Below are 14,329 nucleotides of genomic sequence, written 5' to 3'. Positions count from 1 at the left end.
GTTTCCAGATCGTCTCTTAACAATTTAGAATTAATAATTAACAGAATATGTCATCTTAATTATAAAAATTCATTATGAATAGTTGAAAAACATAATTCCTTGCTTAATTGAGTATAATTGATTATTTTAAACGAGAATAAACCGTTATTACATCAATAAATCTGTATCAGCTAATGTCTATAGAAGGCATTGACAAGACAGAGCATTGGCAACGTTTTTCTCCTATCTTTCTCCACTCCCATTATAACGTGGACCTCACAATAATCATCCATATTCCTCTTATAGACAATAAATTATCTTTACTATAGTGAGGTCCACGTTATAATGGCAGTATTTGATCAACATAGGGTTTGCTATCCTTGTCTATCATTCTACAAAGCAGATAGCGCTGTCCCTTTCTAGCTCCAATTTTAAACAATATAGAAATATAAATAAATTAACAAATTATGAAAATGTATTATTTAATCATTGAATATATATATAACATCGATAAAAAAGGAAACATACTACATAGATATATAATAAATCTATGTTTTTAATCTATCTATGTGGTGTGTTTCCTGTTTTAATTAATATTATAAAACTATTAAGTGTTTTCTGTAATGTGCTATATATACTTTTTTCAATCTAATTCAAACATTCTTGTTGAAAAAATGATTTTTAATCAATAACGGTAGAGAATACAGATTTAAATTGGAAAAGAAGAAAGAAAACCCAACTTTACATAAAACAGCTAAGAAATCTTCAAGAACAATTATTTCAACGCTTCGCTTTAGTATGCTTCTTCTTTCGTAGCTTTTTTCCTTTAACAATTTCAACCGGATTTAAAAGCAAATTCTCCATTTCTTCTCTTGATCGATCTATCTTCATTATGAATTCTGTAATCAATCATATCCCACAATAATACTATTAACTCAACAGCTATAGTGAGGTCCACGTTATAATGGCAGTGAAGATTGGAGAACAGCCTTGCTGATTCTCTGTCTTGGACATTGATATGTCCAAAGCTCCGCCAATTTATGTAGATGCATAACAATATAATTATTATCTATAGTTATTATATTACAAACTGCTTTTTCATATCATATACAGTTCAATAATTATTTTCTTAGTCTATATTATGTAAATTCATCTATAATAATCATAATAATAATTCATCTATATTGTAAGCTATTGTATATAAGTGTATAAGCCAGTATATATTGTAATCTACATAAATAAAGTACTCAATCAATCAATCAATCAATCTTGCCACTGCCTTCTATAGAAGATAGCTGATACTGGTATATCTCATGTAATATTGACTGTTCATTCTTGTTGAAAATAATCAATCATATTTTATTCGTCAAGAAATGATTTATTAAATTATTTTCATAGTTTAGATTAAATATTTGGTTGATTGTACTTCTAAGTTGTTTAAATACAATCTGGCAAGGTCGCGGAGCTATAAAAGGATAGCGCTATCTGCTTTGTCGAATGATGGACAAGGATAGCAACACCAATGCTTAATGCCATTATAACGTGGACCTCACTGTAGGCCTAAATCCACTGATTACAAGTCAAGCATCTAATTCAACAATTCATTTGAGGACTGAAAATTTTGTTAATTGAAGAACTACAAGATCTAACCTATTTAGGACTATTTGTTAACTTATCTAAATTTGGGATAGGAATAGCACAGGGTTACCTTATTTTTCCTCTCTCTATCATTTCGATAATGTACTCATTGTATAAATGAATAAAGAATTAACTACACTTTGACAAAACTCTGAAATTACTGAACAATAAATAAATAGCAGTATAAAACAATACCCTTCCCTTTCTAATTGACACAACACGATTCCAATTTACTCACTTTTGATCAAAATCACAAACAGGAAATTAAATCATTTCCAAATAATAATTAAATTCATCACTTATTCAAATGAACTGACAACCAGCACTTTCAATTTCCTACATCATGTAATTAATTATTTATTCAATTCAGGCTTTCCATTACCGAATGTAATCAATTTTAGTAGAATGATATTATTTCAACAAGAAATTGCCAATTCCACTCGTTTCTGCTCAATTAATTTAATATATTATTACATTTTAATGATTGCTTCGATTGAGATAGCTAAAAAATTCCTTTTATTTACATGATAAATTGATATGTGTATTACTTTGTGAAAATAATTAAAGACTGAATTTTCTGAAATTTTGCTTCTGAAAAGACTTAACCTACTTCGGACACTATGTGTAACCTTATCTAAATTTGGGAGAGGAATAGCAACAAGATTACCTTATTTTTTCTCTCTCTATCATTTTGATGATGTACTTGTTGTAGCAATCAATAACAAATAAAGAATCTAATAAAGAAATTCAGATATTTATCAGGTGCAACCTGAAAACTCTGACACCAGACCTGAGCCAGCCAGGTCACTCGATATTACAATTAATTAATCAGAAATACCTTGCCCAATAAAACATGTAAATACTTGGATTAAGAAAGATTGAACAAAATGAGTTCTGATACAAAATATAGATCATGTAAAGACAAAAACAAAACTGAAACCTTCTACTTTTATAGAAAAACGAGTGAACCATGTAGAATATCCTTACAATATGAAAACCATAGAGTGATAGAGCAGGTCACAGTAGACAAAACTTGATCAAATTTGCTGGGTGAACAAAGTAGAATCATTAAATATAAAAACTACAGAGTGACAGAGCAGGACACTTTAGACAAAACTTCATCAAATTTACTTGGTGAATAAAGTAGAATCATTAAATATAAAAACCATTGAGTGGTAGATCAGGACACTGTAGACAAAAAATCATCAAATTTACTTGGTGAATAAAGTAGAATCATTAAATATAAAAACCAAAGAGTGGTAGATCAGGACTCAGTAGACAAAACTTGATCAAATTTGCTGGGTGACTCAAGTAGAATCATTAAATATAAAAACCACAGAGTGACAGAGCAGGACACAGTAGACAAAACTTGACCAAATATGCTTTGAACAGATTACCTAGTGCAGAAACACGTCTAAAACCATAAGTAGTCTTATGCAATACAACCACAAAAGGTTTTGTTCTATCAACACCAAACAAACTTCTAAGAAATTAAAATAAACACTAAACTAACACATATAACAGTGATGCGACACTTTGCTCAAAAATGCTTGCTTTTTCTACACCGATCAAATATGCAACATCAACATTCAGTACAGGTTGTAGTAATGCACAAAAGCAGTTCTCTGCACATTCAATACAGTTCACACCACAGATTACAGTTAGAGAAATAGCTGGCGAAAAAGGAAAACATTTGAAGGTCGGCCATAAGAGGGAATATCCATCTTATTATTATAAGTGGTTTAAAAACATAACTAAAGAAACGATGTAGTTTGGCATTTCTTTCAAACATGATGGTGTTTTTTCAGTCAGTATGAATTCAGAATACAATGCTTTTGACCGAGGATGAAGCCCACATTAGCACTGGGCTTGTGCGTGGGTGATGAGAACTTCAGAAAGTTGGTTTCAAGTTTTTTTAGGTGGATTACACCTGGATGTTATTTTGAAGCTCATTATTGTCACTTACGAAAGCTAGCCTTAAACAGTCACCTTTACTACAAGAGTAAAACTTGGTTCAGTTAGATATTAAGCCAACTGCTGGGTTAATCGATTCTCTATAAATACGATTCTACAACGAATACTTTCAAAGGCACTTTTGAATAATTTACCCAATTTACAGCAAATCGGTACAAAATTATACTTTTTTACCATAATATAGACACTATTATGGCACCATGTATAGTGAGCGTATAGTTTTAATCAATATTGAGACAAGTAATTGGTAAATTAGTGATATAAACCCCTAAAATGGCCTACCTTCAAATCAAGTCGTCCATAAACTACTATTTCTCTCCCTGAAATCTGTACTAATATTATGTAATCAGCTGTTTTTGACTCACAAAAGCTGTGCAACACAACCACCCTTAAACTGCGTTTACACTAAAGTTATCAACAAAATATTTATTTTTCCCTATTTATAAATTCTATTAGATTGAACATACACATGATGTGCATAATATGTGTTTGTCAAGCTGCGTTTAATCTAATAGAATCTATAAGGAGGGAAAAATAAACATATTGATAATAACTTTGTTGTAAACGCAGCTTTAGGCTAGGCACACAACAGTTAGTCAAGACAAGACATGATCAGACATAATACTTCACATAGTTGCTTATGACGCAACACACACTGATTAGTCATTGCAATTAGACATGTCTTCATAAGCAACTATGTCAAGTATTATGTCTGATCATGTCTTGTCTTGTATTGACTAACTGGTGTGTGCCTAGCCTTACAGTGCAGGGTTTCTTGCTTTGCTCATTATTTGCACAATTAGCAGTTCAATCTCTCAACACGTCAACACAAAATAAATAAAAAAAAATCACAATTTTTGTAGAAAATAATTTGAAAAGAACTCCCCCCAAAACAGCTATCTAATTCAGACAATAATGCAGCATCTTATCCATTATTGCCTACCCTATCTTAAACCTGAAATTACTTCAAAAGTATTGTATTCATTTATGTTTAATAATAAAGCAAACCCCATCTCTAATTATAAAATATTATCCACAACAACATTAGCATTTTATCTACAGCATAAAAAATAGGAAAATTCTCTGTTGAGTTTGATCAAGCCATAACGATACATTAAAGACCTGATTAATACCATAGAGAAACAATAGCGTAAGTAGATATCCCATGGTATAGGGCGTTTATGTCGCAAATTTACTGTTTACTCAAGCCGATTACTGTCGACTACTGTCTATTATCACTGTTTTGTTGGGGTGAGTGTATAAACGGCACAATATAAGACTACCAGCGTCACACAGCTTCACGGGGAAGAACTAGGTGGACAATCGGCTTGAGTTAACAGTAAAAGTTGCGACATAAACGTCCTATACCATGGGATATCTACTTATACTATTGTTTATCTATGTTAATACCAACCAACAGTGCGATGTTCAACAAGTTATGCATTAAAAGCATAATTTTGCCTATCCAAACGTTTTATAACTGACCCCCTGTAATAACTAAACAGAAAATCAGGGAAGCATGCTCCAAAAGGAAACAACTAAACGAGAAACGTCGATACGTGTGACAACGATACAAAAATAATGATTCAAAATTAAACCAACATAATAATGTGTGTGTGAGAGAGATAAACAACAACAAATCTATTGAACGGTTCATAATATTTTAATCAATAACGAACGAACCAACGAGCATTCAGTCTCAAATAAATAATTAGAAAAAGAGAGTAGGAGAGAGATAGAGAAAAAAAGAAGCAACCAGCATAGAAAACATACCGGACAATCAAGACCGCGAGAAAATTATTTGCGCAAGAGTATGGAAATCTGTAATAGGACAAGAGAAATAGACTACTTCAACTAAGCGCCAATGAGCCAACGCCAAAATTACACCCAAAACATTTTCTTCTTCCAACAAAAAACAAAACTTTTACTTCAACCACTCACGCACGCGCGATACATGCACACTTACTGTAACTTTTTTAGTAAAAAAATGAACTAATCTATCAACGTCTCGTTTGTTGATTTAGAATCTCTAAAATAATAATTATGATAATGATGAACAATGATGAAATGAAAGGAAAGTATGACGTGATGGAAGCACCTACATTTTTAAATAATAATATTTTAAATAATTAGTCTGCTTTAAATAGAGAAGTGTACTTTGAATTGTAATTTAAGGCTAAAATTACCTATTTTTCAAATTGTTGAAGATTCAAAATATAAAGAAATCATTGTGATTATTGTGTTATATAAGGGATTATTGGCAGAAACCTGTCAGCTTCTATGTTTTCATAAATCAATAATTTGGTAGCTTGCAGACTGCTGAAAATTAATACATAGAAGGCAGTACACAATAGCGTTATACTGCAAAGACCATTAATTAATTAGGGAAAAATTATTGATTAATATTTTATCAGGCCAATTATTAACAGAGTTTAAATACTATTTTAGAGGCCTTCAAAACTTGAACTATTTTCCTGAAAATAGGTCGAAGATTTGTTGGGACTTGTAATACTATAAATTAATTTATTTTTCAATAGTGAAACAGAGAACAGTTCAACAGATTTCCAAACGGGATATGTAGTACTCTATTTTTCAATAGGTCACAAGACTTTCTTCATAGAAGCATTATGTATGGAAATAAAATTGAATTAATAATCAAGTCTAAGGGTCGGTTGCACAAAAGCCGGTTAAATTTTAACCGTGGTTAATTTCACGAAAACCAATCAGAGGTCTTTTTGAAAAGACCTGATTGATCCTCGTGGGATTAACACCACGGTTAAAATTTAACCGGCTTTTGTGCAACCGGCACTAAATCCTAACAACTAGAAAGATGACTCGCTAGCTATCCCTTCATGAATAGAATAAAAAATATCCACTCGATTGAATTTTAAATCACACAATCTACATCTTATCTAAAGCCTACTTTAAAATGAACTCAGATTATTGTACTCACTTGTCCCATAAACAAAAAACAACAGCTTTTTATCAGCAGATACGCATCAGCAAGATTATTAAAAAACAAAACTTCATGACATTCACACTATGTGCGCATTTTCATCAATATTTTCAAAAATGGTGCAATTTTTTTCAAAGTATGTGACAATCGAAAAAATTCTAGCAGAGTATAAGAAGAGATGAAACAATACAGTAATATAAATTTCAATCAAAACATTATAAAGATGAGAATGGATGAAGCAAAGCGATCAATATAATATTAAAAAATGTTTATACTACAGTACTTATTACCAAATACTTATTATATTATAATCAACTTTATCTATCTGTTAGTCCATGTATGTATTTTCTATTTCAACCTAAATTCTATATAGTACAGCAAAACATCGTCCAAAAGATTTATTTTCAAGAATAAATTACTATTTTCTATGAAAAGCAATATTAACTCTAGTATAGTTTTAAATAAAGCCAGCACTACCAAAATAATCTTACTTTCAACAACAAAACGTTAATAAGTTATAATTTATGAATTTTGTGTATTATATTAATTGTGTACTAAAATGGTTGGTATATTAATGAATATTGAAATTCTTAGTGCCGGTTGCGCAACAGCCGGTTAAAATTTAACAGTTATTAATTCCAGGAGAACCAATCAGAGAAGACAGCTTCTCTGTCTTGGTTGCACAACAGCCGGTTAAATTTTAACCGTGATTAATTGCAGGAGAACCAATCAGAGAAGCCGTCTTTTCAAAAACGCCTTCTCTGATAAGGTTCTCGTAAAATTAATCACGGTTAAAATTTAACCGTCTGTGGTGCAACCGGGCCTTGGAAGTGAAACACAACCTTTTACAATACAGAGCCTGCCTGGTAGGCTATTCAAAAATCTACTCACAACCTATTCAAAAGCTAAATCATTATCAATTTCAATTAATTTCACCAATATTGTTTCAAATACGTAATTATTCAATATTACTTAATGTTGATTTTAGTCTCTGTTTTATATTAATTTATAGCGTTCCTCTAACGCCCCTTCCCGACAAATTTCAACTAAAAAACTACCAAGCCCACTGGCTTCCAATTCGGCTGACACCACAACTGAAAACACAATGCTCGGCCCTGCAAACTGCCACATGACTTGAATGGTCATTTTCATCAATATTTTCAAAAATGGTGCAATTTTTTCAAAGTATGTGATAATCGAAAAATTCTAGCAGAGTATAAGAAGAGATGAAACAATACAGTAATATAAATTTCAATCAAAACATTATAAAGATGAGAATGGATGAAGCAAAGCGATCAATATAATATTAAAAAATGTTTATACTACAGTACTTATTACCAAATACTTATTATATTATAATCAACTTTATCTATCTGTTAGTCCATGTATGTGTTTCTATTTCAACCTAAATTCTATATAGTACAGCAAAACATCGTCCAAAAGATTTATTTTCAAGAATAAATTACTATTTTCTATGAAAAGCAATATTAACTCTAGTATAGTTTTAAATAAAGCCAGCACTACCAAAATAATCTTACTTTCAACAACAAAACGTTAATAAGTTATAATTTATGAATTTTGTGTATTATATTAATTGTGTACTAAAATGGTTGGTATATTAATGAATATTGAAATTCTTAGTGCCGGTTGCGCAACAGCCGGTTAAAATTTAACAGTTATTAATTCCAGGAGAACCAATCAGAGAAGACAGCTTCTCTGTCTTGGTTGCACAACAGCCGGTTAAATTTTAACCGTGATTAATTGCAGGAGAACCAATCAGAGAAGCCGTCTTTTCAAAAACGCCTTCTCTGATAAGGTTCTCGTAAAATTAATCACGGTTAAAATTTAACCGTCTGTGGTGCAACCGGGCCTTGGAAGTGAAACACAACCTTTTACAATACAGAGCCTGCCTGGTAGGCTATTCAAAAATCTACTCACAACCTATTCAAAAGCTAAATCATTATCAATTTCAATTAATTTCACCAATATTGTTTCAAATACGTAATTATTCAATATTACTTAATGTTGATTTTAGTCTCTGTTTTATATTAATTTATAGCGTTCCTCTAACGCCCCTTCCCGACAAATTTCAACTAAAAAACTACCAAGCCCACTGGCTTCCAATTCGGCTGACACCACAACTGAAAACACAATGCTCGGCCCTGCAAACTGCCACATGACTTGAATGGTCTTTTTCATCAATATTATTCAAAAGCCATATCCCAGTGTCAATGTACCGCATCTAGCCTTCCTATTCAACTTATTTACAATTTAAAAGCTTGTTCATGTAAAAATACTGCATCTAGCCCTGAGTAACTCATCCTCTGTTTAGCCCTTAGACCAGTTATAGGATAGACACGCCCCATTGTATGTATATTCATACTTAAAGTCGATGAAACCAACATCTACTGCCATATCGCCACATCGTGACGTCAGCATCGGATAGAAAACTTCTCTATATAGTAAGAAAACAAAGATATCGTCAAATTTCACTAAAAAAATTTCACTAATTTGACAATATCTTTGTTTTCTTATTATGGAGAGATTTCACTACATCACCATCAATTCTACTAATTCTCTATATAGTTTGTTTACATTGTTTTCCATAGCAGATTGTGTCTATTTCAGCGGGAGTTTTTTCATAAATAATAATTTACTTCCATCTGAAATAGACACAATCTGAAAGTTTTCTATCCGATGCTGACGTCACGATGGGGCGATATGGCAGTAGATGGATGTTGGCTTCAGAGGCTAGACTTCCCAGCGTGTCTACTCTATAACTGGTCTAAGGTTTAGCCAGCCTACCTCACCTAACCGTTGCTCAATTAAGTACACTTTTCCCAGTACTTAAATGTATCAAAAGCGTATCTGTGTGTCAATGTACTGCATTTAGCCTAGCCTACCTCACCTAACTGTTGCTCAATTAATTAAACTTCTCCCAGTACTTAATGTATCAAAAGCGTATCTGTGTGTCAATGTACTGCATTTAGCCAGCCTACCTCACCTAACTGTTGCTCAATTAATTACACTTCTCCCAGTACTTAAATGTATCAAAAGCGTATCTGTGTGTCAATGTACTGCATTTAGCCAGCCTACCTCACCTAACCGTTGCTCAATTAATTACACTTCTCCCAGTACTTAAATGTATCAAAAGCGTATCTGTGTGTCAATGTACTGCATTTAGCCAGCCTACCTCACCTAACTGTTGCTCAATTAATTACACTTCTCCCAGTACTTAAATGTATCAAAAGCGTATCTGTGTGTCAATGTACTGCATTTAGCCAGCCTACCTCACCTAACTGTTGCTCAATTAATTACACTTCTCCCAGTACTTAAATGTATCAAAAGCGTATCTGTGTGTCAATGTACTGCATTTAGCCAGCCTACCTCACCTAACCGTTCTCAATTAATTACTTTTTTCCCAGTACTTAATGTATCAAAAGCGTATCTGTGTGTCAATGTACTGCATTTAGCCAGCCTACCTCACCTAACCGTTGCTCAATTAATTACACTTCTCCCAGTACTTAAATGTATCAAAAGCGTATCTGTGTGTCAATGTACTGCATTTAGCCAGCCTACCTCACCTAACTGTTGCTCAATTAATTACACTTCTCCAGTACTTAAATGTATCAAAAGCGTATCTGTGTGTCAATGTACTGCATTTAGCCAGCCTACCTCACCTAACCGTTGCTCAATAATTACACTTCTCCCAGTACTTAAATGTATCAAAAGCGTATCTGTGTGTCAATGTACTGCATTTAGCCAGCCTACCTCACCTAACCGTTCTCAATTAATTACTTTTTTCCCAGTACTTAAATGTATCAAAAGCGTATCTGTGTGTCAATGTACTGCATTTAGCCAGCCTACCTCACCTAACCGTTGCTCAATTAATTACACTTCTCCCAGTACTTAAATGTATCAAAAGCGTATCTGTGTGTCAATGTACTGCATTTAGCCAGCCTACCTCACCTAACTGTTGCTCAATTAATTACACTTCTCCCAGTACTTAAATGTATCAAAAGCGTATCTGTGTGTCAATGTACTGCATTTAGCCAGCCTACCTCACCTAACCGTTGCTCAATTAATTACACTTCTCCCAGTACTTAAATGTATCAAAAGCGTATCTGTGTGTCAATGTACTGCATTTAGCCAGCCTACCTCACCTAACCGTTCTCAATTAATTACTTTTTTCCCAGTACTTAAATGTATCAAAAGCGTATCTGTGTGTCAATGTACTGCATTTAGCCAGCCTACCTCACCTAACCGTTGCTCAATTAATTACACTTCTCCCAGTACTTAAATGTATCAAAAGCGTATCTGTGTGTCAATGTACTGTATTTAGCCAGCCTACTTCACCTAACCGTTGCTCAATTAATTACACTTCTCCCAGTACTTAAATGTATCAAAAGCGTATCTTCTGTGTGTCAATGTACTGCATTTAGCCAGCCTACCTCACCTAACCGTTGCTCAATTAATTACACTTCTCCCAGTACTTAAATGTATCAAAAGCGTATCTGTGTGTCAATGTACTGTATTTAGCCAGCCTACTTCACCTAACCGTTGCTCAATTAATTACACTTCTCCCAGTACTTAAATGTATCAAAAGCGTATCTTCTGTGTGTCAATGTACTGCATTTAGCCAGCCTACCTCACCTAACCGTTGCTCAATTAATTACACTTCTCCCAGTACTTAAATGTATCAAAAGCGTATCTGTGTGTCAATGTACTGCATTTAGCCAGCCTACCTCACCTAACCGTTGCTCAATAAATTACACTTCTCCCAGTACTTAAATGTATCAAAAGCGTATCTGTGTGTCAATGTACTGCATTTAGCCAGCCTACCTCACCTAACCGTTGCTCAATAAATTACACTTCTCCCAGTACTTAAATGTATCAAAAGCGTATCTGTGTGTCAATGTACTGCATCTAGCCTAGCCTACCTTCCTAGTTGACCCAACCATCACTCAATTTATTATGCTCTTCAAATTATGTGTTATCTAAATTTGGGAGAGGAATAGCACAAGGTTACCTTATTTTTCCTCTCCCAATCATTTTGATAATGTACTTATTGTATGAATGAATAAAGTGCTTCAATATATCCATCTACAATATTCAAAAACAGCAACTGGATAGAGCAATAGCCCTGAGTGACTTGTACAGCATTCAGCCAGTCCACCTTCCTAGTTTGCCTAGCCATTATTTCTCAATGCTCTACAATATTAGGGGTGTGATCACATTGAATGCCTATTATATGCCAAGTGCACGTCAGATCATGCATGAGCCAAAAAACAAAATCTGAAAGAGCCACTGAAACACGTTGTGACGTGCATGCAGTTGCTCACTGAACGCAACCAGCAAGTGCACGCGTTCAGTGTGACTGTTCCTATTGCTCTCTCCAGACTTTGTTCCTCATCTGCACCCTGTCATGCATAACCAAGCTTTGCTCCCCTGCACACATATGCATTCAATGTGATTACACCCTAAAGTGAGGTCCACGTTATAATGGCAGTGGAGAAAGCTAGGAGAACAACATTGCCTAGCCCCTGTCTTGTCTATGCCTTCTAAAGACGGTAGTGATACAGGTCCATTGATGCAATATTAACTGATCATTCTCGTTTAAGGCTGTGCAAAGGCTGAAAATGAACTTACTACTGGTAATATTTTTTAAAGTTTTTCGATTTGAATATATCATCAAGCTATCAAAATGAAAAAGTTTTCTCAGGAAAACATTTTTCCCGATCATTACTTTCTGAGATATGAACCGCCTTGATGAGAAACTTTACATTTTTGGGACAGAACATTTCAAATTCGGTAAGAGATTAATCAATGTGATTTAGAGGATAAATCATCCATGGTATTGGTGATTAAAACAAAAAAAGGCGTAAACATCAATTTTTGAGAAAGTTATTCAATCTACTAAAAATGACCAAAAATAACTTTTAGTTGAGTTATTTTTGGTAAATTGAATAACTTTCTCAAAAATTGATATTTCCGATAAATTTTTGTTTTAATCAATTACCAATACCATGATGAATCTATCCTCTGAATCACATTGATTAATCTCTTACCGAATTTGAAATGTTCTGTCCCAAAAATTTAAACTTTAGGCGCTCATATCTCAAAAAGTAATGATCGGAAAAAAATGTTTTCCTGAGAAAACTTTTTAATTTTGATAGCTTGATGATATACAAATCGAAAAACTTTGAAAATTATCACCAGTAGAAAGTTCATTTTTAGCCTTTGTACAGCCTTAAATTGATTGATCGGAGGGGATGAGCTACTATGCAACAAAGCGACTGGCAGAGAATAGAAGTGAATGGAGGGCTGCTGCCATATAGAAGGACCTGCTTACGAGCAGAAAACTACAGACAGACAGCCTTAAAATAATCAATTTATTATATTTTATTAAGCAAAAAATTGTATTTCTAAAAAATTTCATAACAAATTTTCATAATCAAGATGAAATATTTTGTTAATTATCAATTCTACATTGTTAAAAGACGATCTGGCAACAGAACAAAGCGAGAAAGGGATAGCGCTATCAGCTTTGTTGAATGATATACAAGGATAGCAATACCATTGCTAATTGAACACTGCCGTTATAACGTGGACCTCACTATAGAATAATACTCTCTATAGCATGTGTTTGTCAGTGTACTCTGTCTAGCTGAGCCTACCTTCGTAGTTGACTTGGCCGTCTCCGTCAATGTCGGCCTCGCGAATCATCTCATCGACCTCCTCGTCAGTGAGCTTCTCGCCGAGGTTGGTCATCACGTGCCTGAGCTCGGCCGCCGAGATGAAGCCGTTGCCGTCCTTGTCGAACACCCGGAACGCCTCTCGGATCTCCTCTTCCGAGTCCGTGTCCTTCATCTTTCGCGCCATCATTGTCAGAAACTCGGGGAAGTCGATTGTGCCGTTACCTGCACCCCGCCCCCCAAACAAATCACATCAGTACAACAAGGGTAAAACGTTTAGGCATAGAGAAACAATAGCATAAGTAGATATCCCATGGTATAGGGCGTTTATGTCGCAACTTTTACTGTTATCTCAACCACACTTTAGGCTTTAACCACACTTGCCGAGATGCATTGAGAAATCTTTCAATTCTCAGTTTCTTGTATTTGATTGATTGAGTACTTTATTTATGTAGATTACAATATAATATACTGTCTTATACACTTATATACAATAGCTTACAATACAGCAAAATTATAGATGAATTTACATGATATAGACTAAGAAAATAATTATTGAACTGTATATGATATGAAAAAGCAATTTGTATATAACTATAGATAATAATTATATTGTTATGATCTATAGTTATTATATTACAAATTGCTTTTTCATATCATATACAGTTCAATAATTATTTTCTTAGTCTATATCATGTAAATTCATCTATAATTTTGCTGTATTGTAAGCTATTGTATATAAGTGTATACACTATTATATAATTTTATATATAAGTTAACTATTAACTATTATATAAGTGTATTTTCATTTATAAAGTAATTATGTTAGTGGTAAAAAATATAAACAACTTGACAACAAATTCAGATCTACACCATCATGATAGGCATAGAAATAATATCAGTGTTCAGTATCATAGACTTTCTCTTTATAAGAAAAAGCCCACTTATATTGGTGTGAAATTATTGAATAGGCTGCCAACTCATTTAAATCCTAGGACGCATTCCTTTAGAACAGACTTATATAGGTTCTTAGTTGATAAGAGTTACTAAGGTGTTGAAGAATTTTTAAATGGAATGTAGCGTGTTT

General features: G+C 33.4%; 1 protein-coding gene across 1 annotated transcript in view; it reads right to left on the bottom strand.

Moving 5' to 3' along the window:
* Window positions 1-14,329, bottom strand: part of LOC111049764 (calmodulin) — a 55,446-nt gene that overhangs the window by 4,515 nt on the left and 36,602 nt on the right. Inside the window, exon 3 of the mRNA XM_022335925.2 lies at window positions 13,225-13,467. Coding sequence (XP_022191617.1) covers window positions 13,225-13,467 — 243 coding nt within the window. The remainder of the gene's footprint in view (window positions 1-13,224; window positions 13,468-14,329) is intronic.

Source organism: Nilaparvata lugens, chromosome 7 (genome assembly GCF_014356525.2).
Source record: "Nilaparvata lugens isolate BPH chromosome 7, ASM1435652v1, whole genome shotgun sequence".
In the NCBI taxonomy this organism is placed as follows: domain Eukaryota; kingdom Metazoa; phylum Arthropoda; class Insecta; order Hemiptera; family Delphacidae; genus Nilaparvata; species Nilaparvata lugens.
This window is presented reverse-complemented; position numbering and strand designations above follow the sequence as displayed.